General features: G+C 47.9%; 1 protein-coding gene and 1 long non-coding RNA gene across 3 annotated transcripts; one reads left to right on the forward strand and one right to left on the reverse strand.

Moving 5' to 3' along the window:
* On the forward strand, nt 1–26,546 carry LOC120317007 (hepatocyte nuclear factor 6-like). Of its 2 annotated transcripts, none has more exons than XM_039363226.1 (4): nt 1–196; nt 16,614–16,650; nt 17,088–18,189; nt 25,957–26,546. In XM_039363226.1, exons 3-4 carry the CDS (start codon nt 17,232–17,234, stop codon nt 26,253–26,255), a joined length of 1,257 nt encoding a protein of 418 aa, XP_039219160.1. In that variant the 5' UTR covers nt 1–196; nt 16,614–16,650; nt 17,088–17,231; the 3' UTR covers nt 26,256–26,546. The 2 variants fall into 2 exon arrangements, with proteins under 2 accessions (XP_039219160.1, XP_039219159.1); XM_039363225.1 differs by lacking the exon at nt 1–196 and adding an exon at nt 16,202–16,343.
* On the reverse strand, nt 5,675–11,059 carry LOC120317011. Its single transcript, XR_005559114.1, has 3 exons — nt 10,680–11,059; nt 6,512–6,608; nt 5,675–5,849 (listed from the first exon to the last, which is right to left on the reverse strand). It is a non-coding gene; the product is annotated as an uncharacterized LOC120317011 (long non-coding RNA).

The raw sequence follows: 26,546 nt of genomic DNA on the forward strand, positions 1-26,546 counted from the left end.
CGCACGCGTAGGAGCCTGTGCCACATTCGACTGTGGTTTTTAGGGCCTTTTTTGACTCCCGTGGCATCCAAGGGACAGGCCGGCCTCGTATCGGGCCTGGGGAAGACCACTCGGCCCAGGGGCATCACACTTAAGCTGGAGACTCCGCTACCGAAGTGCCCCCTCCAGGACTGGCATCACAGAGGCTGCTTCAGGGGTGAGTCGAGGGACCCATGCTCCTTTCCCCTGGCAGCAGCTGGGCCACCATGCACAGGCCCGGTAATCCGGGCCATTCTGGGCACAGCCAGGAGGGGCACCTTGGTGGTGCAAGGCAGAAGGGTGGCTAAGCGGAGGGTCCCACCTGGCAGGTTTACGGACCCAGCTGGCTGCCCGGCTCCAAAAGCAGATGAGACGGGCAGCACGCAAATCTCATTGGCCGATAAAATAAAACGAATTTTAGAAATAAATATAAATCAATAGGTTAAAAATAAAAAGGGCAGGAATCCGAGAGCCGATGGCTTCCTAGCCAGGGGGCGAGAGATGCCCTCTGCAAACTTGTAATCGACTTAGCCTCGTGGGCACAATTTTGAGGTGGTGTGTTTGTCATTTCAAGTTGTGGCCTCTTTAGGCCGTGGGGCCCTGGCAGTGCCAGCCTCTGGTTTTGCAGATAAATGAGAAAAAGCTGCTTGTGTTTAATCCATGGCCAAAAAGGAGACTTTCCTGGTTTTTGCGTGGTGCCCGAGAGGACGATCCTTCTAAGCCCCCTTGGAGCGTCTTGGGGACAACACCTTTTCCAAAGGAGGCTGTTGCGCCTGGCCACTGGGGGACCCCCTCCCACCACCCACCAGGTTGCAAGAGAGGATGCTGGGAGCTGTAGTCCCTAATATCTAGACCGGCCCCTGCTCAACCCGTCTCCCTTTTGACTCTCAAAGCCCAGGGCGGTTCCAGAGCCGCCAATCGGCTGTCTGCATCTGCTCATCTTCTCCAGCACCCACCAGCTCAAAGTGTGCAAGCCTCCCAAGTTCACAGAACGCCTGTGCCGCGAAGCGTGCTGTGAAACCCGGAAAGGGGCAACTTGGCCGCCTAATGGAAAACTGTCTTGCTCTGTCTTCTGCTTGCAGTGGGGGGGGAGGGAGGGGGGGAGAAAGGCCAGAGTTTTATTTATTTCTAAGCAGTGGGGGCTGCAATGCCCCCCCCCTGCGGTTGGAGGAGGGCTTCTCCCCAGATAAGAGGCCTCCTTGTCTCCAGCCCCTCAGCCCTCCTCCGCCTTCCCCCGGCGCATTTCACTCACCTCCGCGGCCCACACCCCATCATTTGCAACCCAGGGTTTCCATGGTTACGCCTGATGTATTGGGCTATTGATCAGCGCAGCCGAAGCCGGCTGTCCACGCAGCGCCCGGTTGCAATTCCTCCTCTCTAACCATAGGCCTAAATCAATATTGGGCCCTGTTTATTCCGGACGAGTCTTCCTTTTGCCTTCTCCTCTTTTAGAGCCGCTCTCTTCCCCACTTCCCTCCCCCCCCAGTCCTGTTGGGGGGGGGGTTAACCAAAAGGGCAGGGAAGCCAGGACTGGATTTTTTTTTGTTTTTCACCTGCTCCCTTTTGCAACCAAAGTCAGCAGCAGAAGTGGAGCGCCCGGAGAGGTTTTCAAGTTCCTAGTCCCTTGGAAGGTAGATGTGCTGAGGAAAAGACGGCAGGATGGCCGGCCATGGAGGGGAAGGCATAATGTTACCACGAGTCCTCGGTTTGCGACAGTTCATTTCGTGACTGTTCACAGTTACGACGGCACTGGAAAAAAAGGGGACTCGGGGCTGTTTTCCACACTTAATGACCGTCGCAGCCTCCCTGCGGTCATGTGATCCAAATTCAGATGGCACCTGACTCGTATTTACGACGGTCGCAGGGTCCCAGGAAGGGGGTCACGTGATCCATTTTGGGACCTTCCGACAAGCAAAGTCGACCCGGGAGGGGCTAGACTCGCTTAATGACCGTGCTGCTAAGTTACCAGCCATAGGATTTGCTTAACGACAGTGGCAAGAAAGGTGGTAAAGTGGGGCAAAGCTGATTTAGCCAAGGTCTCACTTAACAACATGTGGTCGTAATTTGAGGACCCCCTTCAGCCCCTTGAGCGAAGATCTCAGGTCAGGAGGGAGAAGTGACCTGGAGGACCTTTGGGGTGCAGGGGCTCCCCAAACTTGGCTGGGCACAGATGGGCTGCCTGGCCTCTCTGACCCCCTCCTGGCTGGACTCTAATTAGCCCCTCGGCCAGTCCCTGAGGCCTGGATGGGACCGCTGACCTTTAACCCCTCGGACAGCCCCAGAGGTCACTCTGCGGATCGATCAGGAGCCTTAAAGGCACAGGGCTGGCTCCTCGCCCAGTGGGGAGATGTGGGGGGGGTTATGTAGAAACAAAATACCCCGAACAAGACTTTTGGGGGGGGTCCAGTTTCCTTGACCGCAGAAACTGGGCTCCGGCATTATTTGCCCCCTGCAAATCTTCAGCCCGCTGGATTAAACCCTGGAATGGAAAAACCTGGAGGAAGTTAGAATTAAAACAAGAGGAGGAGGAGGAGTTCTCCATTTTCTCTTCGTTGCCCCCCCACCACGAGAAAATTCTTCCGGCTGTTCCGGGAAGCCCCAAGCTTCCACCACTGGCTCATCCCAGCCCCTTTGACCCAGAAGTAAACAACAGTGCAATTTAAAAAACAAAAAAGAATCGGGTGGGGTGGGGTGGAAGCAGCCTTGTGAGCCCCCCCCCACTCACAAACCAGCAGGAGAAATGGCCCTTTGCAAAGGCGGCTTCTGGAAAGCGGAGGACAAAAGACGGTTTGGGGGGGGGCTGCAGGAAGCGGATGACCCTCCCCATCTTCCTGGCCGCCAGAGAGGGGGGGGAGATGGAGAGCTGACGGGGAAAGACGCATAGATCACTGGCAGAGGCATCGATCCGAGCCTCAGACTTCAAGGTGCTGCATTTTTCAAAAGATACCCAAGAAATGCACCACAGAGGGCCTGCCTGCCGCCTTGGACGATCTCCTTCTCCTCTTCGAACTTGAAATAAATCTGGGAAAGCAGATTATCCAGCACCCAGCCCCTCGAAAGGAGGGCTCCCCGTCAGCAGACTAAGCCACAGCCTCCCATAAACCATTGTGGTTTGGATTAAACCAACATAGTGCCGTGTATCCCGGGATACAAGTCCCATCTTACGCCAGGCCAAAGCTCAAGAAATGCTCCAGGCTGGGCTGTCATGCAGATGCTCTACTACGCAGCCGGCCCTGCGGAGTAGAGCCGTTGCAGCAGGGACTAGCCTCTTGATTGTTTCACTGGATGGCAAAGATCTCTAGGCAGCTTTGGGAGCGAGGCGGGGGGAAAGGCTCAGCAAGGAGAAGACTTGGAAGATTTAGCGGAATCCCAGAGCGGGTAGAAAGACAACGGAAAGGTCTGCAGAGGCTCCAGATTCGAATGGTGAGCCTGCTAGTCACCCGTTACATGGCCCAAGAGAGGGCTGTAAAGGAGGAGAAATGACATTTCGCCCCTTATGGCTCAAATCTCCGTCTCCGCCTGGCCCACAAAGACAGCTGTCTTCAAAACACCTGCAACCACCGGCCCGCTCCGCAAGGCCGTTGTGGCACAGATGAGAGCCTGGCTGTAGGCCCATCTGGATGGCCTCCGGTGACCCTGTGCAGCAAAACATCCTCACCTCCCCACCCACTGATCTTCTGGCTGGCTCCATGGGGCCCAGCCCTTCTCCCTCCCCTGCGGGAGGACCTGAACTCAGTTCCCCCTCCCCCGGGCTTGATATGGAAATGGGCCCGTGGCCTCGGCTGTCCATTTATTATCTTGGCAATCGATAAGGCTGGTCCTCGGAGCCGGGGGTCAGGTGTGGTTGCCTTGGATACCGCAGCATCGCAGGCCAGCTGACTGGGCGGCAGGTGGGAGGAAGAGAGGTCACCCCAGCGGGGATTTTGGGAGGGAAAGAGAGGCAGGTGGGTGGGAGGAGCCCCCCCCCCAGAAAGTGCCAAACGTGAAGTCCAGGAATCCAGAAGTTGAGGAGGAGGAGGAGGAGGAGGAGGAGGAGGAGGAGGAGGAGGAGGAGGAGGAGGGCTGGTGAGGCTGGCAAAAAAGCCCAACTTTTGGGGTGCGGCAGCTGGCACAGATGGAACTTGGTGCACACTTGTCAGATATTCCAGAGTCTCCTGAGACCTAAATGCACTCAGTTCTTAAACTGAATATAGAATAGAATAATGAAGAATAGAATAAAATAATGAAGAATAGAATAAAATAATGAAGAATAGAATAGAATAGAATAGAATAGAATAGAATAGAATAGAATAGAATTACCGAACAGAATAGAATAGAATAGAATCTGGAAGGAACCTTAGAGGTCATCTAGTCCAACCCCCCCCCTTCAAGCAGGAGACCCTATACGATGTCAGACAAGGGGCTGTCCAGTCTTCTTAAAAGCCTCCAGGGATGAAGTCCCTACAACTTCTGAAGGCAACTTCAATTCCGCTGCTTTCCTACGTCAACCCTAGGACAGCCGATATGAAAAATGATGCCGGTGAAAAGCAAAATAAACGAATAGGCCTGTGTGCCTGTCGGAGTCAGAGCAGGGCTGAAGAGGGCCACCCCTCCTCCGGGGCCTCTGAAAAGATGTCCCCGAAGGGAAGGAAACGGACTGAAATTCAAGGGTCTCTTGGGGGTTGAATTTCAGGAGAAGGGTGAAAAAAAAAAAGAGAGAGAGAGAGGGAGGCAGACACCATGAATCTTCCTCAGTTTCCACTCTGGAAATGCTCATATCTGGTTTAGGGAATAATTAAATTGAATTGTCAGATTAACTGGTCTGGGGGATTTGTTTTCATTAGCTGATCATGGGGCGAAGGGAGGGAAACGCCGCTGCATTCCCAGGGCCGAGCGGATCCTTTTCGCCTGCCTCTCTTGATGGAATCTATTAATTAGGCAGCTTCCCATTAATAGGAGCCACACATGGACTGGACCACGGGGGGGGGGGGGGGCTGGAAGCTGTGGCTTTTTTTCCATGGGGAAAAAAAGGGGACGGAGGGTCCTCGCACGGTGACCGTTGTAGCATCCCTCATGAATAGAATTCGGGCACCTGGTGACCAGCATCTATTTTTGACAATTGCAGCTTCGTCTGATCGTCTTTTTTGTGATCTTCCCAACTCTGGAGAAGAAAATGCAAGGGGTGGGCTGCATGATTCACTTTAACGGCGGCCGCTTGTTTAGTCACAGACATTCTGGTCCCGACTGTGGTTGTTAAACCAAGGACTAAGTACACAGGTGATGTCTAGAGAGAAAATGGCTTCAGGGCTAAAGTCCCGTCTATGCTAGCTGGGGATGATGGGAAGAGGGTGGATAAAGAGGCCACGGGGAAAATGTGAAACACACACACACACACACAGGTCTCTGAGCTGGTGAAATGAATTTTTTTGTTCTGATTTCCAACTTTGCAGCCCGGCCACGAGTCCGCTTCCATTGACACCCCACGGTTGAACCCTTTGGAGTTAAAGATGGCTTGTTACTTTGCAAAGGCCTAGCTTGGGGAAGCTTTTTAGGGGGCACCGGCAGGAAATGGGGGTAGGGCAAACAGGAAAGGTTTCATGATTCCCCCCCTCTGCATTGTCCCTCTCATAATCCCTTCCCCACCAAGTTTCTTTTCAACTTACCAACTTTTAGCGGACGGTGACGAAGTGACCTGCCATTGAAGGAGGTTCCAACTCAGGAAACTGGCTTCAAAACATCTCCATCCTTGAGGCTGGAGGTGCAAACCCCACAAATTTCCGATCCAGAGGTCGAGGCTAGATGGGGTCCAGCAGAAATGTCCGTTTTCCAGCAGCAGCTGGGTGCTGCAGCCCCTGAAAATGGATTTATTTCCACCTTGACTCAAAATGCCATTTCTGACTCGCATGACACATCTGAAAGTGTTGAGTTGGGATTCACACTGGCTTAATTTGGCAACTCTAACCTCTCTTGGCTTTCCAATGTCTCCAGCCAAGGAAGGGTGGAAGAGGCCTTCAGACAATGAAGTCTCCAAAACCCTTGTCCAGGGCTCATAAAATATGGAAAATGCATCGCATTGATTTCCTTTGATGCTCTATTTCGGCAGCCAAGCTGGAGAGTGTTGGCGCGCCTCTTCCCTAACCAAAGACAAAGGGTATTTTACACGTAATTTCCTGGCGTTCGCAATCCCTTCAGATTGAGAGTCAATTGGTAAGGGGGAGAGGTAACAATCCTGACTGATTTGGGAGCTGATTTTGATTTGGGAAGACTTTCTTTCTGCCTCCCATCTCTCAGGCAGCTGAAGTCTAAAATTAGAGAATAATTGCTGCATTCTGCATCCAGCCGTGGATATACTGAGGCCCAACTTTAATCTCCTTTGAAACGCAGAAAGACAGGTCTCCTTTTTCCCTGCCACAATTATAAACCTTTGCAGAAGCCTCTCTATCAAGCAGACTTCAGAAATGAAGAGCCAACTTCCTAATATTAAAAGTATCTCTTGCTTGGCATTTAAAATTACCTCTTTGATTCCTCAAAAAGCGGAGAAAACGTAACCCCCAAAGATACGAAATGCCTTTTTTTCCCAGGATTTTTCTTAGGAGCATGGAACCTTGTGCCTAGAACAAAACACGAACATAAAAAAAACCATTTTAGTATCAGAGTAAAGGTAATTTCTTTCCATGCATCCAACCTGTTTTAAACTTTCTTCTTCATCCTCAACTTTTTTTTCTCAAAACGAGGATCGGGGTAACATTTTTATTGTCCATGCCTGTAGCTCAAGTGGAATCAGGAAGGACAAGAATCTTGAGATTGTTTTTTTTATAAAAGCCGGTTGTTTAATGATTGAAGGTGGGAGATTGCAGGAAAGTGGTTTTCAGCTATGGCAAGTTGAAACATAGGCCGTTTCTTTGTTCTGATACCCACATTTGAATTTGGCATTTGGAAGAGAGGGAGGGAAAAAAACAGTGTTGCATGCAGATAGATAACTGTACTCTCTTTGGAATCTCGTGTGATTTTATTAGCTTCTTCTTTGCTTTGGAAGTGTGTCTTAATATTTGCATCGTGTTAGGTTTGTTTAATGCTTTGTTCCTTGATAAAGATACCAGCCACCTTAGGAAGATTTTAACTTCTGGCCTCTGGAGAATTAAAAGAAGAGAATAATGCATCCAGAGAGATTTATCTTTTTTTAAAAAGCCTCAAATGCTAATATATTGCTTCTCGTATGGTTTGTTAAATAAACAGAGGGCCTCTTTCTTGTACACACAACAATATCCATGTTTCTGAGCCCAATCAAGGGGGAAAAAAAAATACAGGGGTGTTTTCAGTGTGATGGTGAAAAGAAAGAGAAAGGCATCAGACGCGTTTAACAATCCCTCGAATATGGATTCTTGTGGACAAAGATTAGGATTCCTTTTATATAGCGATCAATAAAGAGAAAGACAGATCAATAAAGGAAAAAGAAGCTATTGGGGGTTGAAGGGAGGGGGAGAGACTTCCTTGCTTGCCAGTTAATCAAAGAATTTTTTATTTTAAAGCAAGTTGCATTGAAAAGCCCATCTGACTCCTCCTTTCCATGCATCAATTAGAAAAATTATTCACAATAATACTCAGATGTTTTGATCGCTGCCTGTTCATGCATTATACATACTTACTCTGAACTAAATTTTATAAATTTAAGGAGTCTTCATTCTCCAGCTCTGGGTTTAAGATTATAATTTGGTTTCCTCCTCTGAGCCCTGATCTTTACAAATAAAATAAAATAAATTGAGCGTATAGAGTCTGCTAGATATTTGAGTGCATGCGTGTTTTTTTTTTTTTTAAAAAAAAACCTGAATGCACTAGAATAAATTTAACCTGGCTTTGGGTTTTATAAGGGCTGGTCTCTCATGTGCACACAAATACACACACACACTCTTACTTACACACACACAAACACACACACACACTCACACACACAGACACTTCTTGCTACCATACATAATAATAAAGCAGTGCTTGCAATGTCAACTGAGAAAGAAAAGGTAAAAAAAAAAAAGGAATGGAATTTTTATAGGTCCATAGTGACAAGTCCACAAAATTTATGGCTTTGCTAAAAGGTGATGGAACCACAAAAATCTTGGGGTGTTTGGGGAAGGCTAGAAATAGGAAGAAGCAAAGAAGGAAAAAATAATTCCTGACATTGAGATTAAATATCTCAGTTTCAGCCAAAGCTGCAGAACAACAAAACAAAACAAAACAAAACGTTTTTTTTGTGCAGAGAAAAAAAAAAACCCCAAACCCCAAAGATGCAGAGATACAAATTATTTATCCAGGTATATTTAAATGCAGAATAATTCCCAGATTCCTCTAGTTTTCTCTTTCTCGCTGTTTTCTTCCCAATCCCCCGCCCTCTCCTTTCCACCTGTCAAGCAATGGCAAATACAGGAATTTAATTCAATTTCACTCTCTTCCGCTTCCCTTTATCTGTAAAGTAAACTTCATTGGGGGCAGTCTCCTGGGAATACTTTAAATAACGTTAATCAAGTTAAAAAATTTCTCTCTCTCTCTCTCTCTCTCTCTCCCCCCTTCGCCCACCCGGGTTGCGGCTGCTGCTGTGTGCGGGTATGTTGCGCGTGTGTTTTACAGCCCTCTTTATAGTTCTTCAAAGGTTAATGGAGGGGGGGGGCTCGTGAAAAATCCCTCCTGTCCGCGCCCGCGATTTGCTTTTCATTTTCCTAATGCAATGGAGCTGGGCAGGCGGGGGGGGGGGGAATTAGGGGAAAGTAAAAGGAAGGAACAACTTTGGAGAAGGCAGCCTTGGGGCAAAAATCGGGGTTGGAATGAAGGCAGGGGGCCAGCTCTGTGACATCCATACCCCCCCCCCCGTTTGAGGGAAGGAAGGAAGGAAGGAAGGAAGGAAGGAAGGAAGGAAGGAAGGTAAGGAGGGAGGGAAAGAAGGAAGAAAAAGGCAGAGGGAGGGAGAGAGAGAAGGAAGGAAGGAAGGAAGGAAGGAAGGAAGGAAGGAAGGAAGGAAGAAAGAAAGAAAGAAAGAAAGAAAGAAAGAAAGAAAGAAAGAAAGAAAGAAAGAAAGAAAGAAAGAAATCCAATTATTCTAGTGAAAGGGGAGTCTCTGGGGAGCCCAATTCGCCCCCTTTGATTCCTGCACCCCCGAGATCAGGTCCCAAATGGGGCTGCTGAGGTCAGCCGGGCTTCCCCGTCCTCCGGCGTTCCCCTCGGGGCAGAGTCTGTCAATGGGGGGGGGACAAGGTGGGGGGGGGTCGGCCTTAGGCTTGCAGCCGCTTTCCTAGCGAAGTGTCAGGTCTTCTGCAAGGGCAGCCGGGCCTTTCCCGCCTGCTTCTTTTTATGAAAAGAATGCTGTCAATTACCGGGAAATGTCGGGGCTCCCTCTGCGGGGGAGACCCCGGGGGCCCGGCCGGCGAGAGGGAAGGGGGTCGTCACGTCCCTCCATCCCCCGCAGCGGCGGGAGGAAGCTGCCCACCTGTTGCTTTCCTGTCTGCCGGGCGCAGGCAAAGCAGATGTGGCCAGCCGGGCCTTTCCCGCGCGGGGAGAAAGTTGGAAAAAGACCCTGCCCGTTTTCCACCCCCCCTCCGCCCCCCCCACTCCAGCATCCCCTCCACTCCAGCATCCCCACTCCAGCATCCCCCCCCCGGCCCCTAAGGGGAGACCTGCTGCGGTGGTTCCCAGTGACCCCCACCCGCGCACACCCCCTCGGAAACGCAATATATATATATATTTATAATGGGGTGTGGAGGGAGCCTTTGGGGGCCAGCAAGTTTTTTCCCCGAGACAAAAGAGTCGCGCGTTCCCCCCCCCCAGCCTCAGAGAAAAAAATCGGAATTTACAATGAGGATCAACATAACGGGGGCTATGTAGCTTCTTCCTGGATTTATGGGTGGTGTATATACCTATTTATACATACACATATGTCTGTATGTGTGGGCTTGTGTGCGTGACTTCTATGTGTCTGTGTGCGCGCGTGAGTCTCTCTCTCTCTCTCTCTCTCTCTCACACACACACACACGCGCGCGCGCGCGCGCGCGCGCAGAGACAAAATCTTTGTATGCCACTTGGGCTCCCCTCCGTGAGAGAGGCGGCTGCGTCAGTGGAATGAAGTAAAACATACAAGCACGCAAGAGATTTTTCCACGCAGACTGAACCTCCTCCTGGCCTTTCCCCACATCTCTGCATTGCTCCTAAATCACCCCACCGGCCCAGGAGCCGCAAACCGAGACCCCCCTCCCCGCCGTCGACTTCGAAGGAAGCCCCGGAGGATATCCCTCCCCCCTTCTGGGTTTATTCTTTGTCTTTATTTATATCTGACTATTATTATTATTATTATTGTTATTATTATTATTATTTTGTTATTATTATTATTATTATTTTACAAAACAGGTCTCCTTTTCAAAAAGAGGTCTTGCCAGAGCTCCTCCCGAGTAATGGGGGGTGGGGGGGAATAGATACCATTTGCACAACTTCATAAATATGTTGCAAAACAAGAGTTATAACCAGGCATGTGTGGAGGGGGGAGCCCTTAATTTTTAAATCCTTTTCTCTGGATATTCTGGAAATTTGAGGTTGTTTCTCTGGTGGGGAGGGGGCAACTCAAGTGAGGTGAGAAGTGGCAAGGCTCCTAAACCGGGAGATAATATTAATAACCCTCAAAATAATTTTGCCAGCTTCCTCCTCACCTTAAGCTGAAGAAAGGCTTGCAAGAATTGAGGCGTTTAATCTCCTCCTCTCTACATCTTCGTTGTCATCTCCGGGCTTGCCAAAACTCCTCCATCCCTGAGAAAGGGGGGGCGGGGGAGAAAGAGAGATATGACTACCCCATCTTAATAATTTTAATAAATAATAAATCATATTCCCTACCCCCACCTTCAAAGGAGCCGCAGAAATGAAATAAGGTAAGTTTGAAGGTTGCCTGCCTGGTGTTTCATTAGCGAGCCCCTTCACTTTTCTTCCCTAAAGAGAGAAAAGATTAAATTTATATAATGTAATTTCCATGTTGTTAAAAAGGTCCCATCCTCCAGTATTGCATTAAAGGTGTCTTTATTTCCTCACTATGAAAGATGGGCGTGGGGGGGAAATCCATATTTCTTAGCTTTCTAGAATAGAAACAAATTCAGCTCCTGCGTCTCTCTCTCTCTCTGTGTGTTGTTTTTTTAAAAAAATCAAGAGTATTTTTTTTTTTACCTTTTAAGGTTAGGAAACATATTGAAATCTATGCAGCCAAAGGTCCACGGCTTCTGCCAAATAGGAAAATGATCAATAAAAGACAATTAATCAACCAAATGGTGTTTTAAACTCTTTCCAAGGGGAGATGTGTGTGTGTTTCTCTGTGGGTGTATGTAGATAAAATAGCTCATTGATGTGACAAGTGTGTTGAGAGACTTATGGGGGGGGGGGAAAGAAGGCATAACAATTCCAAATCAAAGGCTTTTCCATAATTGTTAAAGCAGAATAGGGAGTACAACAACATTATTCACAAGTTGTTTAACAGCATTATGCGTAAAGTTTGCTGCCGCCGAAAATAAACAAGGGGGAATCCTTAGGGTGGCTAGCTAAAACGTACACAGACACCGCTAAAACGCACAGATTTTCACAACAAGCGGATGCTCTTGGCATCTGCCAAAAACTTTTTTTAAAAAAAAAAATCTGGATTTTTAAAAACTCCTAACTGAATATTTTTAGATGGGAAGGGTTTTTAAATTTTTTTTAATGTCTTCTTCCTTCGGAGATGCAGTTTATTAAGAATGGAAACAAAAGAGGGGTTTTTGTGTGTGTGTGTGTTGTTGTTTTCTGCGTGAATTTCCTGCAAGTGATCAGCGGTAGAACTGAATCTTATTTTGGTTTGAAAGAAGGCAGTATATTCAAGAAAAACATATAGTTCCTACTTGGGTTGAAGTTAACAGTGGAGAATGTTTTGGGAAAAGCAGGGTTTGTCTGAGTGGCGTTTAACACTGGAGAATTAACGTTTTGCTTCCATTCCAGCAGAAAAGTCAGTTTGCTAGGGTTGGCATATTAGGAAAGTGTAAAAATATTCTCTAATATGCTGTAATTTGTTTTAAATCCTTGCAGAATTTTATTTCAGGTTCTGACAATTCAGATCCCTAGCAGAGAAAGAGATGACTTCTATTATTTTTTTTCCTATTAAATTCTACATATTTTAAGAGGCGATCAAACGGAGCCATTTCAGCACCTAGATGCCCGGACAGCTCCTTTGGAAAAAAAAGGGGGGAACCCAATGTTTTTCACAGCACTTGAAAAAAAAGATTTCTAAGGTCTTTTTCTTCTTCTTCTTCTCTCCCTCTTCTTGAATTTCTAGCAGATTTCTGCGAAATATTGATTAATTGGCATGGAGCAAGCTGTTGAGAGCCGTTTGTGATCAAAAGACCTCTAAAAGAAAGCCAACTTGTGTGTTTAATTATTGCTCACCCCTGAAAGTCCTTTTTTTTCTAAAATCTCAGTTAATTTAGAATTGAATGGACTTTCTACCTCCAACTTCCTTCCCATTTCAGACTGATCACCCTTTTTATCACTATTATTGTTTTTATTCAAAGGGGGTCTCCACTTCTGATCAGATTTCCGTAAAAGCTCCAGCAGTTTCCTTGCTCACAGAGGGTTTTATATATTTAATGAATATTGCAACAGTCAGAACTCAATTTTGATCCTCTGTAGCCAGAATAAGACTCAGTTCCTATAGTTCTTGTGCCAAGATGTTTACAAATTAATTAAAAGATGCAGAAGGCAATGAAAGAAAAGCAAGGGGGATGTCTTTGGTCTCTGAATCAGGAGCCAACATTTGGGTTACTGATGTGAAATGCTCTTTCTTAAGATTCTTTTTTTTTTAAAAAAAAAAAATTGAAGTTAACCCCTACATGTACATACACAGAAACAACACCCTTTACCACCTATGGAATCAGCTTAGAAGAAAATAAGTTCATGTTTAATATGCAAAGTCTTTTAACTCAACAAATAGGATCTTGCTAAGCTGACCTAACAATAATTAAGTGGGCAGTGAGGTGACGGTACATTAATAAAACTTGAACATCAAGCTTTGAATGTTGGCCAATATTTTAACGTAGAGTTCACAACGTCTTAGTGATTTGGGCCTAAACAAGCCTCAAAGCTGAGGGCTCTTAACCTTTAATGCCTCTTAGTCACAAGCTTTTCTATATAACTAAGGACAGTTGCAAAGAGGAAGCCTCAGGAAGCTGGTTACAAAAATAGCCATGTTTAGACTGGGTGTTGCTTTGTTAAGCAGCTAGTCCTCAGTTTAACCATCAACAAATGTTGACGCCACCAAATCCTGGAGCAATTCCAAGTGCCTCCATTTCTCTCTTTATAATGCATTTGAATTTAATTGAGGAGATATCTGTGCATTGTTTTTATTTGGCCCATCTCGTCCAAAAGCGATTTTTTTAAATATCTGCTTTTAGGATTTAATGGCTCAGAAATTCACATGATGAATATTTAAAGAGTTTGTGCTTGTTTTTCCACTTTGATTTAGCTATTATGTTTCTGTGGTTTTCTGTATTTTTTTGCTACTAGATAGCCATAAACTTACTCCATCCCTGGGCTGGAGCCACCTTAAGAGGGCACCATATAAATTCTGAAAATATATAAAATGAGCAGAATTTAACCAACCTTCTCAAATCACTGCTTTTTTTTTTGCAAGGCAGAGATAGTACCTGGGTTTCAGAAGGAGAGGCTTACCTCGATGGGCTACACAAAAAGGACCTTTTTTCATGTCTAAGCCACCTCAAAATACATAATTAATTTGGAAACCATTATTAACCATTAACTTGGACCTTAACAAAACACCCTCATGAAATCACACCAAATATTAACTGCCCCCCAGTTTTTGAATAACCAGAAAGTTGCCAACCTCCCATTGTTCGGCTATTTTGTGTGTGTGTGTGTGTGTGTGTGTGTCTGTGTGTCTGTGTGTGTCTGTGTGTTCCTAAGGAGGGGGTGTTAAGAGGAGAGCTGACAAAATTAGTGATTATTCATTGGCTATCTTGATAGAAGTTCTGAAATTCAGACAGACAGCTGCAGCTTTGCAAAAGAGATGGGGAATTCATTCTGACTCGGTGTTTTGTGTAAGCCTGCAGACTGCAGCTTGAGAAGGAAGTGGCTATGTTCTCCTTATGATTTTGTTCTCAAAAGCTGGGGGTTCTCACCAACTCCTTGTTTCACAAAGACTGTCTAGCTGTCCTTTCCCCTCTAGTGGCACCCCATTTTTCCAGTTTTGTGCAATTAACAAAGTGCAAAAAAAGACTTGTGAGCAAGCTCACCTGTGCCTACCTGTGTGACCACGGGCACCTGCAGGCCACAAGGAACTTCAGAGGCTGCTGTTTTCTCTAACTGTGAACATCCAGGCCTTTGAACTGTGTCCAAAAACTAAGAGAGACCTGCCTTAGACCTCTCTAAGTGTCCATGGAGGCCTCAATCCTGCCCAGATCCTCCAGCAGTTGGAGAGAGAGACCCCTTTTGCAAAAAAAAAAAAAAAAAAAAAAGCCAGGTCTGAAATCCACTTTGTGTGGGATCTGTTGCTGGCAAAAATTGGAAGGAAGACCTGGGCTTCTCAGATGCTGCTTCTGTTCATCAGATCTTAAATTATCCATATGGGATTATCAACAGGGAAGATGGTGGCGGTCTCCCCATTTCTTACGCAACTCCTCTGCCTTTTGGGGGGGGGGGATCTAGAAATGTAGCCATTCACCAAGAAGGGAGTCCCAAACAGCTTTGATGCCAGAATCATTATTGGGCCAAGAAAATTGGGGCTAGGGGGGAAGGAAAGAGGTCGTGGGCTGTAGGTGCCAATCTTGTTTATGGAAGATGTTCTGGGTCCAACAAAGTTTTGATGACGTTAATGGGCAATATTATTTGTTAAGGCGTTTGCAAGGGTTTTGTGGAGGGTCACGACAAAGAAGACCTCAGAAAAAAGATCTTTTTTATCCCTCGCAAACACCCTCATGAAATCACTTAGTGATTTTAAGTAGGAATTCAAGTAGAAGATGTCAGTTTTTCTCATTTCTCTCACTGGCCTGTTTTTTCTTGAATTCTTTGACTCTTGATGCATCATTCCTGCAGACCGTCTTCATCCAAACCAAACAAGGCAAACTTTCCAATTTAAATATGTTTTCCGCTTAAGTTCCTGTTTATGTACAAACAACACCCAGTCTGGGACGCAGGTGAATGGCCTAGAAATAAATAAATAAAAATCGGGGAAGGAAAATAAATTACTACAGAATCCTGAGAAATAAAATCAATATTAGTCAGTTGTTCCTTTTTTTTTTAAAAAAAAAAGTCTTTGATTCCCCCCCCCTTTTTTTTCCAAACCTTCTTCAGCGTCCATTGTTGCCTGCTGTGAAGGAGACTACGGAGAACGGTGCAAGTCTCAGAATAAATGAAATTCAGAATTTAAAAAGTGCAGGTATAACTAACAGAATGACGGTTAGCCTCTGCAGCCAATTCCCAAAAGCAAGGATGGATCAGGACAAGCTAACATTGAAATTGGGATTCAACAGGCAACACCCCACCCCACCCCCCAGGGCAGACATGATGAAAAAAATGAGGCTGCTTCCCTAAAACGGGTGACTCCTTGGATGGGAGACCACAAGGTGATCCCACCGGTGTAGCTGAGCAAGGAGACATTTTAAAAGATGATACAATGGCCCACTAAATCTGGATAGATGGATCGAAATAGCTAATAAAAACCCAGTCAACCTCTGCCTTCTCTGCTACAAAGACCCCCCCCCACACACACACTCAATTAAAAACCTTTGGGGGCTTTTTAATATCCGTGTCCAGTTTCGGACCGGCAGAGGAAGCTTCCAAGGCAAGTCCAGAGAGATGATGGATCCCTAATGGCATATCTGAAAGAGGTCTGTTACCCTTTCTTTGCACACACCACAGCCTGCTTGCTCTCTCCCCCCCCCACCCCCGCCCCAGCCCCCTGATGCCTTTCCCACCCACCCCCCTGGCTCCAGGCCCGACTGGGTTAAATCCAATTGGCTCCTGATTGCAATCCGGCATATTTTTTAGGCTGGTGACGTGGAAAAAAGGCAGGCGAGCAAAGGGTTTAGGCTGGTGGAATCAATACCAGTGCCTTTAGGGCTTGGAAGAAGCAAGGTTGGGAAGTGGGGTGGGGGGAGGCTGGACTGGAGAGCAGACCCACTGGGGGGGGGGAAGGAGAGGGCTGAGACTGACCCACTGGGACACACACACACACACACACACACACACACACACAAAGAGGAGGTTAGTTCAAGCTGGACAGACTTCAAGAAATCCAAATTATGAGCAGCTGCTGGGAGGAAGAGGCAGGGATGCTGCTGCTGCTTGTGGTGGGAAGGTCTCAAAAGTGGGACTGTTTTAGGGCTGGGAGGGGGGACAAGCTTCTTTCTGCTTCGTGCTGGCCCCCAGGGAGGGAGCTGGGGTTGGTCTCCTTCGTCCCTTTCTCAAAGCTGCTGCCGGCGAGGCAGGTGGAAGAGACACGGCAGCTACGGCTGCTGTGGTGCCGGAGAGTCAAAATAATCTTTCTCCTCTCTTTTTCTTTCTTTCTTTCCTTCCTTCCTTCCCTCCCTCCCTCCCTCCCTCCCTCTCTCATCCAACAGTCCTACCTGCCTCTCAAAGGATAACATCCAACAATAGGTAAGCTGCCTTCTTTTTTCGGTGGGTGGGGAATTTCTTGTGTGGGGTGGGTGGGGGTGTCTGTGAGCCTAGGGGAAACTGTTTGGACTTTGGCAAGGAAAAGAGCAAAATTTCTTGCCTCTTTCGTTAAGGTTTCCTCTCCTCTCCTGGGGAGGGGAATGTTTGGCATGCGAGGGAGGGGAGAGGGAGACCCCCCCACCCCGGGGGTTGAGGGGCAGGATCAAGGAGTCTTTGGAGCCCACCGGTCTTGGGGACGGAGGGGGTATATTTCCCTGTCTGATGAGGGCATTTGCACACATGGAAGTTTGGTCTCTGCACGTTTAATTTGGCCGGATGAAATTTCAATGCATGAAAAGACAACGAGGAAGAGGAGGAGGAGGAGGAGGAAGATTGGGTGTCTTTTTCTCTTTCTTATCTCTCTCCCTTTGTCCCCAAAGCCTCCCCAAGGAACTGAAGGCGGATTAGCTTCCCAACCGGAGCCGACATCTCCCTCTCGGCCTCTTCCTCCACTCACCCAACATCTAACCCCGATTCAGGCTGGACTGCCCCACCGAGAAGATGACAGCCTAGGAGGTGGAACCATGAACGTCCAGCTGAGCTTGGAGAATGGTGGGGAGATGGCCGTTCCAGAGCAGGACTTCATGCCGGGCGACGCGCGTCCTCTGCACTCAGCACTGCAGAGGTCCTCGCTGGTGGCCTCCGTGCTGGAAGGGGGCGAATGCCACCGGGCAGAGCACACCTTGGCCACCACCCTCCACCCCGGACTTGGCTTCGGCGGGGACTCGCCCACCTCCGGCGCAGGGAACAGCTACACCACCTTGACTCCCCTGCAGCCCCTTCACGAGAAGTTCCACCACCAGAACCACCACCACCACCATCACCACCAATGTCTGCCGATGGGCAATGTCATCGGGAGCTTCACCCTCATGAGGGAAGACCGAGGGCTGGGCGCCGGCGGGCATTTCTACAGCCCCTACCACCACAAGGACCTGGGCATGGGCCAGAGCCTGTCTTCGCTGCCTAGTCCGCAACTGGTCCCCATGCACAATTACGCGGGACACTCGGTCGCTCCCCTGGCCAACGAGAAGATGGTGCTCGGCAACGGCTTTGAAGGCCACTCCGCCGCCATGTTTGGCCGCATGGACCAGCACTTCCAAAGAGAGATGTCTCCCACCCAAAACTCCACCATGGCCTCTCCCAACCCCATGGGTCAAACCGGCTACGGCCACCCCCGGCCAGAGATGAACGCTCGGCCCAACCCGCCCATCGCCACCCAGACCACGGTCCTCTCCAGCCAGCTGGAGGAGATCAACACCAAGGAAGTGGCCCAGCGCATCATCGCCGAGCTCAAGCGCTACAGCATCCCGCAGGCCATCTTCGCAGAGAGGGTCCTCTGCCGGTCCCAGGGGACCCTGTCCGATCTCCTGAGGAACCCCAAGCCCTGGAGCAAGCTGAAGTCCGGGAGGGAGACCTTCAAGAGAATGTGGCGGTGGCTTCAAGAGCCCGAATTTCAGAGGATGGCAGCTTTAAGGTTAGAAGGTAAGATACTATTTCCGTAGCCGAGATCTGGGGGGGAGGGGGAGGCAGGAACAAGACAAGGAACGTCAGGCGCCAAGGAGGGTATCTGAGGCCTGGGACCCGGACCCGCTTCCCTAGGAGTAAGGCCCACTGCAGGCACCAAGGCTGCCTTCTGAGTAGACCAATGGCGCCACTCGAACGACAGCCAATAGGCGATACTCTGCTCTCCAATACAGGCACTCCTTGAGTGACAACCAGGACTGAGCCTGTTGCTAAGCGAGACATCCGTTAAGCGAGCTTGGCCCCGTTTTACAACCTTTCTTCCCACCGTTAAGTGCAGTTGTTAAGTTAGTAACCTGGTCGCTAAGCAGATCTGTGCTTCCCTCTCGACTTGGCTGTTCAGAAGGTTGCAAAAGTGGAATCACGTGACACACGTCTCCCGGGACGCTGCGACCGTCGTAAATACGAGTCAGTTGCCGAGCGTCTGAATTTCGATCCCGTGACCACGGTGGACGCTTCAACGGCCGTTAACTGTGAAAAAATTAACTTTTTTCAATGCCGTTGTAACTTCGAACGGCCATGAAATGGACCGCTGTATGTTGAGGACTAGGTGTGCTTCTAACCGAGGGCGATGCAAAGGATTGGGGGGCCAGGAAAGGATTTCTTAAGCCCCCCCCCAGTTGAATTTCTCAGGGGTTTACACAAGCCCACATTTGGTTTCCCTCCAGCCTCCGATCAATACTCAACATTAGTCGGCCAGCATTAGTGCAACCGGGCTCAAATCTAGGCCAATGTCCCCTCCAAGGCCTAACCCAGTTTTGTCCTTTGCACAACCTTGTGGGTCAGGGACAAGTCTATAATGGGGTGGGCAGATCTCTAACCCGTCCTCCCCTTCTGTGAATCCCTTCTGCACACACACACGGCCAGCTCACACCAGCCTCCCGCAAGCCCCCCCCCCCCCCGTCCAGCCACCTTCGGCCAAGGTCAGGGAAAACACGTCCTGCGCAGCCAGAAACACGACAACACCTTGGACTGTCCAGGTGGACCCCATCCCAGATCAAAAAGTCTCCTTGTGTAGCACCATCCCTCCTGGGGTGAAGGGACTTCTCCAATTGTGCTTTTCAGCTCGGAGGGGTAGGTGCTGTTAGCCTGCCTTTCCACGTTTCAGCATTCACAAGTGCTGTATCTTTATGTTCAGGTCAGCCTCTTCACGCCCATGCTCACATTCAACTTCACCCGATTCCCAGGCAATTCCCAATGGCTTTTTTTTTTTTTTTTTTTGCAAGCTGGCCCAAAAAATAATAATAATTGTGGTCTCCTCACCCTGCCACAATTCCAGCATCTCTGTTGGTCCTATGTGAAAAAGTCCCCCCCCCCTTCTTCACTAACAAACGGGGAAACAACAACGAGAGGGGAAGATTTGAGTTTGGGTTGTTTTGTTTTTTTTACATTTGAAAATTGAATTAAAAAAACAAAAAAGTCTAAAGGGAAAGAGGCTTCAAGATAATTTCTTGAAACGGTTGAATCTGGTGGAATCCTTTCCTTGGGTGCATTTTGCTCCCGTTATATGGATCTCGATTGATCGGGGTTTTTGAAATAGAGAAGTATCTCCTAATGCTGCCTGCGAAAAGCATTTCTCTGGGAGTTATTTATAGACGTGTCTGTTCAGGTTTTCCTTGTCTTGTTCCACCATCTATTTTCCTGACCAAAATACCCTCCGTTAAATTTATCCTTTTCCACCCCATCCGAATGTTTCTTCGGCTTTTCTTCTGCTGATTTTTTTTTTACACTGTGTGTGTTGCAAAGATACTTGGTTCCATAGCAATATTTAAGATTTTTTTTTCCTTTTATGTTCCTAATGATGGAGAGGCTGTTGGGTTTAAGTTTCTCGCAGCGTTTCTAAAGGATGATATTTAACTGTTGATATAAGAAGGGAAAAGTTAAGACTGTGAAATATTATTCGGATGTTTGTGGGCAAAAATTAGGCTACCGTTTGGTTCAGGTACCTTAACTTTCCAAAACAGGCAAAGAGATGTTGACTTGACTGAGGAAGGATCAACTCTTCTCTGATGAAGGATTACGAAAACTCTGATTCGTTCCTGCAAAAGGGGAAATTGAAATTTTAAAAAAACACTCTTTTTTTTGAAGAAAAAAAAAAGAAATATTGTTTTACGGCCAGCAGAAGGAGCCAAGTTAGTTAGTGTTAGCCTTACAGCCAAGAGTGCATTTGAACTGAATTCCTAGAATTCTGTGCTGAATAGAGAATTCTGGGAATTGAAGTCCAAGCATGCTGGCAGGGGAACTCTGGGAATTGGAAGTCCGTCCATCTTAAAAGTGGCCAAGGTAGAGAAAGCTGATTTGAAAAATAACAGAATAACAAGAGTTGGAAGGGACCTTGGAGGTCTTCTAGTCCAACCCCGTTTGTCCTCTTCTCCAGGCTCTTCCCTGTTCGTGTCCCTGAGATTAGGCCAGGCCAAGTGGTCTCTCCAGAGATCACGTCGCATGGACTGGAATCACCACCTTGCAAAAAGCTAGACAGAGAATCTGTCAGGTGGTCCACTAGATTACAATCCCACCCACTTTCATGCAGCTGGGAGTTCCACAGTTCCCCTGGGAAGAGATTTCCTTCCGATGAATCCCACCAACATGGGCTAGAAAAAGCAATGGAATCACACCACTGAAATTCAAGAGGTGCGGTTGTGTGACCTGGCAGCAATCGATCCCAGGGAGGTGGGGGGGAATCTCCTAGCAGGCTGACTTGGGGGGAGACCCACTGAATTCAGTGAGCTGGCTTCTGATGAGGGAAGTTTTAATCTTAAGTCGCTCTGGCTTTTCCCAAAAAAGAAATGGCCTGAGATGCTTTTGAGAACATTTCTGTGTTTTCTGAAAAAAGCTTGCCTCTTTTTTTCCCTCTCCCAAAAATTCACTTCTGTAGCATCTATTTCCAAATTTGCATTAAGGTAATGGCATCCCTTGGCTAACGGGGAGCAAACCGAGGCAACCTTTTCTGCTTTGAAGCAAAAGGAATTGCTTGAAAAAGTGCCCAGTTCTCTCTCTGCAAAACTTCTGCCGGGGTTTTAAAACGCCGGGAATTGTAGATATATTTGAGCCTCTTTCCCCCAACAAGTCACGTTTGCTTTTTATGTAAAATGTCCATTTCCCCCTTTTGATTCTCCCTTTTGCCTCCTCCAACGCTGGGAACAATTCATTTCAAGCTTTGAAACGATCCCTGAAGGATCCACCATCTGGTGCAGGTCAAATGGAAGTCCGAAAGACGAGGCTTTTAACTTGGAATACAGCTCAAACCACGATCCAGGGAGCTGTGCAGTTACGTTCAATTGTTTTCCTTCCAAGAGGAGCATCCTCACGTTTGGCTTGGGTTATTTTGGGGTTCAGCGTCCCCGATATGAAAGAGGGGAAGCCTAGCACTTTGGGCTTGATTTACTCTAGAAACGGACAGCGTAAACTAACAAGCATGGCTGATTTTCTGTTCCAAAAACCCTGAATCTGGAAGGGGGGAAAAAAACAACCACACACTTGTTATGCATCCACAAAAACATTGCAATAAAACCTGAGCATTGTTAGCTCAGGGACCACTTCCAAACCAATCCACTGGACTGAACGTAAAATGTAAATTCAATGGGCCTCTCCCCAAAATCTCCAGAGTGGCCCTTGCTTCCATTTTTAATTATTGCTCGCCCCTACACCCCAAAGACAGCCAGCCTCTGGGGTGAGAATCAGAGCCTGGGAAGGTCACCTTGCACGGATTAAAATGGCTCAAATCGTCTCTTGAAATTTAAACCTGTGAATGCTACGAATACTTTACTTTGCCGTGATTTTGACCGGGCTTGCTTTCTGGGAAAACGGCCTTGTATTTGGGCTAATGAGTTGGGGAACGATTGGAGTTTAATTTATGCAGTCCCAATTCTATGAAGGAGTGTTTTAAAATTTCCAGGGATAAAAAGGCGGGGTCGTAACCAAAGGGCAGGAAGGCTCAGAAGAGGCTAAGAGCGTCATTAATGAAATGAATTGGGTTGGGGTCGGTGGGTGGGTGGGAGGGAAACACTCTGCTCCAGACCCCTGGGCTCATCCAGGCCCAAGGGCGACCTTCTCAACCAGCCTGCAAATGTGCAAACAGCCCAGGGTCAGCCAGGTTAGCAGAAGCCAACTTGGAGTCGGAGGATGGAAATTGCCCTGCTCATGATAACCACCTCCTCCCTTTCCAGGGATTTCTTTTGTTCCCCTCTCCCTGGCAACGTGCGGGGGGGGGGGGGGGGAAGTGGAAGGAAGGGAAGATTTCCCCCCCCCCTTCTTCTAGATGTCCCTCAACCTATAGAGGATCTTCTCGTGAAAAGATCTTCATTGATTTTTCTCAGGCACAACCAGCCACCAGCTACTGAACGGACAACTCCCCCGAATCCCTTCTGCTCTTCGGCTTTCCGTTTCAAACAGAACATTGGGGGGCTTTTAGGAGGGGGGGGAAAGAGATGAGGTTTCAGTTGGCCCCCAAAGTGCCCCTTCCAGGTTTTAACCCTGCTTGCCCAATCGTTTCCCCCCCACACACACACACACAAAGGGGAGAAAAAGCAACCGATCATCTTAAATTCCCAAACTGCACCTTGCTCATAAAAAAAAAACCTTTAAAAAAAAACCCAAACTGAGCTGGGGATGAGTGAAGGGCTTTGATTTGTAGGTGATTTTTTTTTTTGTTCTTTAACTCAGAATTCAGCTCTATTTCCATTCCACAAATAAGGGCAAAGCATCTACTGAATTAGAGGAGCCAAACCTGGTCCAGACAGAGTTTAAAACTGAGCCAGGAGCCTGAGGGATGAATCTAAACTGTTAATAAATGGGAGATACCTTGATTTTTAGTGCTGGTGACTCAATGCATCTTCAGGAGTTGAAAGATGCAAGGCCAGAGACTGGTCCAAGCAATCCCTAAATGAAAGTAGAAGAATTTCCTAGCACCGCCTTTTGGCTTATGGCTGCTAAAAAAAAATCCTAATATATAATTTACCAGATTTTAGGTAAGCTCTGAAGTCCAGGAAAAAGCTGATGATGCAGGACTTTCTGTTCTGAATTAAGCAGCCGTGGATCCCTAGCTAAGATTTCTATCTTTTCTGCAATCACCTATTCGGTCGGGGCCCACGCAGAGAGAGAAAGAGACTCAATCGGATGTTTCCAGAATAGGAAAGACACCAATAACACATTAAAAGAGAGCCAGCCCAGGGATATTGGGGGGGGGGGAAATTGCACCCCAATTTCTGCAGCTGAAGGGAGTCTCCCCGTTCCTGATCCTGCTCTCCCCCCTCTTCTCTGAACACCAGCCCACCATCAATCCCGTTTTGCAAGGGTTAACGCGAAACTGGCTGTTCTTTGCAGCCATATAGTTGGGATCTGATCAATATTTTCTATCAGCGTGCAGCCAGAGCAGCGTAGCAAAGACTCTGTGTGTGTGTATATGCGTGGGGGGGGGTCTATTTGGGAAGAGCTGAAGAGCAAAACAAGCTTGTCACGTTTCACGGCCACAAGACAGGAGCAAAGATCAGGATTTTTTTTTTTGGGGGGGGAATATCCATTATAGTGTGTTTGTGGCTCTTACTTGTAAAAAAATCTGTATTTTCCTGTTCCTTTCTGCTGTGGATTATGGGCAGCCACTTCCTTCTAACCTAGGCTATCGTCGGACAGGTTTCCTCTGCCCGCAGTTAAGACAATTAAAACAGCCATTAAGTAGATGTCTTTTTGGAACGATATAGGAGCATATAATACTAGTGCACCTGTGTTATAGAAATATGTAGTCATTGTTGCAAGGTTTGGGGAAATTCAAGAAATTATACATTTTAAAATCTGTTGATTCATAAGAATAGAATAAGTGTTCTAGACTCCCAAAGGTGCTTTTTTCAAGAGGCAACAAGACTTTCTTGTTTTTTCTTGGAAGGCGTTTTGCTTCCCATCCAGGAAGCTTCTTCAGGTTCTGACTGAATGGCGGAAGGAGGGAGGATATGTATTCCTTGCAGACATCAGGTCACTTGCACTGTCTCTGAGAGTCATTGAGGCCACTTGGAGGTGACCCTGAGGGCAAAGAAAAACCTCCAAGCGGCCTCAAGGACTCTGAGAGTAACAACAACCAGATGACTGCAAGGAACATAAATCCATCCTCCGCCATTCAGCCAGAACCTGAGGAAGCTCCTTAGTTACGAGAAGCGAGACCTCTTCAAAGAAAAACAAGAAAGTCCAGTTGTCTGGTGAAAAAGCACCTTTGGGACAACCTGGATGACTGAGAATCTCCATCTCTAGGCCATTTATCCAATTAATCACAGTATTTGTTAATTGGAGAAAACCTGCTTTTCCTCCTGAAAAAGCTCTCAGAAGGTAGCCAGTCTGCTAATCAAATGTTCCGTCAGGAAAGCTGCTATTCTGATGTCTTTTACCAACCCGTCAAGCAGGCTTCTAAAAGGCACCCCTGAACCGGGGTCAATAAGGTTAAAAATGGCACCCAGGATAGGGTAGCGAGACAAGCTTTGGGGCTGGCCGGCATGTCAGAAGGGTCTGTTCCTCAATCTTCTTCTGCAAGCGTCCGAATTTGCTGTAGGGAGAGAATTGTGGATGGGTTAAAAAAGTGTATTTCTCCCTAAGCCGAATTTGGGGCTCCCCTGCGAAGGACAGGGCCACCCTGCCCGGTCAGCCAGCTGGGCTGCCTCCAGAGGCCCTCAAGGGTTTCTTGCTGGGGAAAACAATTGCAAGGAGCCGGAGGAAGGGCTGGGGAAGCAAGAAAGGAGGCAGAAGATTTCAGTCACCAGAGCTATTGATTTAGCATTAAATTTCCAGCTCCCCTCTTTCTCTTCCTCCCTCCCTGCCATTAAATGAAGGCATAAAAGCACAGAGAGGTGCAGTTGTGTGCTTTAAGGTCATCCTCGGGCTAAAGAGCAAACTTTTATTTTTGATTCCAAGGGAGGGAAGCAAAACAGCAACACACACACACAACACAGACCTTGCAACCAGAGTCTGCCCTAAGCTGCGGTTGATTCAAGGGTTGTTCTCGCCACATCCCAGCCTATAAAATTATAAATTATACGGGTTTTCACAGCCTAAATCCGAGGGTTTGGGGGACAGAATGACCTTCTCTCTTTTGCCTGACTCTCCATCTCCCCAAAGAGCCCAGGACGCAGGGAATGAGCCCCAATATTTTGTTCCGGAAAGTCAAAAACTCACCAGCTGGCAATTACAACTAAACAGCCTAGGAAATTTGGGCTGTCCTCAAATCTGCCTAAAGGGCCAAGCTTCTCAAGTTTTGAAAAATAAAGTAAAAAAAAGTTCTTATATGCTATACCCACGAAGTGGTAGCCTCTTTGCATCGGACCCCAAACTCAGCTGCTCCACATTCTGCTGCAAAAATTAACCGGAGCCCAGTCACGTTAATCCCCCCCCCCACCAACGCAGAAATATTCTCTCTGGCTGCACATGTTATAATTTCATGCCTGTCCTTTAACCCAGATGGCAACCCTGCCCTCGATCTTAAATCAGTTTAGCTAGGAGACAGGGTGAAGGCTGGGAGAGATGATCTCTGGGTGCCTCTTTGGTTCCACGAAACCTCCACGGAGAGGGGCAGTCTATCAGAATGGCGGCGGTGACAGAGCCAAGGATAATAATAGCAACAGAGGGTGGAGCAGAGCTGATCCGCTGCCAAGGTGAACAGCAATTGGTATTTATTTATTTTTTGTTTTTATACGGTGCGTAACTAACGGCTTCTTGTCCTTCCAACCTGCCCATCTCCCCCTCCCCGCCCAGCCTGCAAAAGAAAAGAGCAAGACCAAAGCAAAGTTGACCGCAACCACGTCCCCAAGCGCCACCGGCTGGTCTTCACGGACATCCAGCGCCGGACCCTCCACGCCATTTTTCACGAGAACCAAAGGCCTTCCAAGGACCTTCAGATCACCATCGCCCAACAGCTGGGCCTGGAGCTGTCCACCGTTAGCAACTTCTTCATGAACGCCCGGCGGAGGAGTCTGGACAAATGGATGGAGGAAGGGAGGTCCCCCTCCGCCGGCTCGACCCCGTCCTCGGCGGTCACCTGCACCAAAGCGTGACCGCCGAGGCGCCGGACGGTCCCCTTTCTTGCACCAAAGATGGAAGACGAGCACTTCAGCCAGGCAGGCACTAAACTGGCCAAAGGAGAAGAAGGGACGCCGTGTCTGAATCCTGCTCTGGAGGAGTCACCACCCTCCTGTAATTTTCGCCCAGGGGAGGGGGTCAAAGTGAGGGTGAGCCCCTTCTTCGACCGGACTCCCTGAAGGACCTTGAGAAGGACGGTCAAGGCTGCCTCCAAGAAGCTGTGGTTCCTTTGTTTCATCCTACAAACTCTCCTGTGTGGGTCCCCA

The sequence above is a fragment of the Crotalus tigris genome, unplaced genomic scaffold (genome assembly GCF_016545835.1).
Source record: "Crotalus tigris isolate CLP2741 ecotype Arizona unplaced genomic scaffold, ASM1654583v1 scf7180000019553.37968852642:3898890, whole genome shotgun sequence".
Taxonomy (NCBI): domain Eukaryota; kingdom Metazoa; phylum Chordata; class Lepidosauria; order Squamata; family Viperidae; genus Crotalus; species Crotalus tigris.

What these genes read in the sequence shown, in the direction of transcription:
- LOC120317007 (XM_039363226.1), top strand. Translation starts at nt 17,232, where the DNA reads ATGAACGTCCAGCTGAGCTTGGAGAATGGTGGGGAGATGGCCGTTCCA. An exon ending in GGCAGCTTTAAGGTTAGAAG is followed by an intron (nt 18,190 to 25,956) that starts GTAAGATACTAT and finishes CTCCCCGCCCAG; the next exon opens with CCTGCAAAAGAAAAGAGCAA.